This window comes from Morone saxatilis, unplaced genomic scaffold (assembly GCF_004916995.1).
Source record: "Morone saxatilis isolate NCDOM2014 unplaced genomic scaffold, NCSU_SB_2.0 Contig14, whole genome shotgun sequence".
Classification (NCBI taxonomy): Eukaryota; Metazoa; Chordata; class Actinopteri; family Moronidae; genus Morone; species Morone saxatilis.
In genome coordinates this window covers 20712117-20713104 of record NW_023339696.1, presented here as the reverse complement: position 1 = coordinate 20713104, position 988 = coordinate 20712117, and the positions used below count along the sequence as shown (strand labels likewise).

The window sequence follows — 988 nt, the reverse complement described above, 5'->3', positions numbered from 1 at the left end:
TTATAACATAGAAAAAGCGCAAGCAAGCAAGTAATCAGGGTCCCAAGCTAGTTCAGAAGATTTGGATGCTTGTTTTCTTATTTAAGTGACGGAACAACCTGAAAAACACTCATACACAATCAGAATTTGGCACCCAGGTTATAAAAATGATATTCAGAAACTTCATGTCGGCAAACTCCATAGATGATCTGACTTTGTTTCAGAAGATTTGGGCCCAAAGCTTCCTGGCGAGGTGTTCCCAAAAACTATTGGTAGTAACCGAAACTTTTTTACAAAATCGTAAGACCCAGTGGTTTAAAAGAAGCAGATTATTGAGAGATTTAAAAGAGGTTTTCAATCTATAATTATTATTATTATTGTTGTGGTTATATGAAATGAAACTGTTCACTGCTTCTCAAACATTGGCCAAGAACCAGTCGGGTTTAACAAGATCTGTAATTATTTTAACTGAAGACAATAAAGTGTTCCAACATTTTTACAGCTGTACAGTGAAATGTACTGATGAGCTTCATTTTACTTAATACCGTCAATACTTGTTAAACTTCTGAACATGCTCAATATGTGAGAAATGATTTTGCTGCAGTCAGATGAGCAGAGACGGTGTGATTGTGCGCCGACTAGAATCAAATTGACAATGAGAAGAGAAAACATGAAGAACATGTTGTGGCAGAGAACTGGGACTCAAGTCAGGATCAGAAGCTAGACAAGAGCTTCACTGAGAACTCCAAACTCTGCTTCAAACCACCGAGTGAGAGAGGGGGGGGGGGGTTTACCTGGTGTGTTTTGTGCAAAGCGTGCTTCCTGGATGACTGCCAGTTTGGGTTGGACCACCGTGGTGGAGGTCGGGGCCGGAGCCGAGGAGGTCTCCAGCTCCAGGGGAACCGGGGAGCCCTCTCGTGATAGGCTGTCGGGGGTCTGGACGCCGCTGGAGTGAGCGGAGAGAACCCCCGAGTGATTGGGAGACGCCGGTGCACTCCTGAGGGACAGA

The 988-nt window shown here is 43.9% G+C and overlaps 1 protein-coding gene across 1 annotated transcript in view; it reads right to left on the bottom strand.

Moving 5' to 3' along the window:
- LOC118322976 (forkhead box protein K2-like) overlaps positions 1 to 988 on the bottom strand; it is a gene marked incomplete in the record, with an annotated part of 13953 nt that overhangs the window by 1681 nt on the left and 11284 nt on the right. The window contains 1 exon segment of the mRNA XM_035654865.1: positions 774 to 976. Within this exon segment, the coding sequence (XP_035510758.1) occupies positions 774 to 976 (203 nt within the window).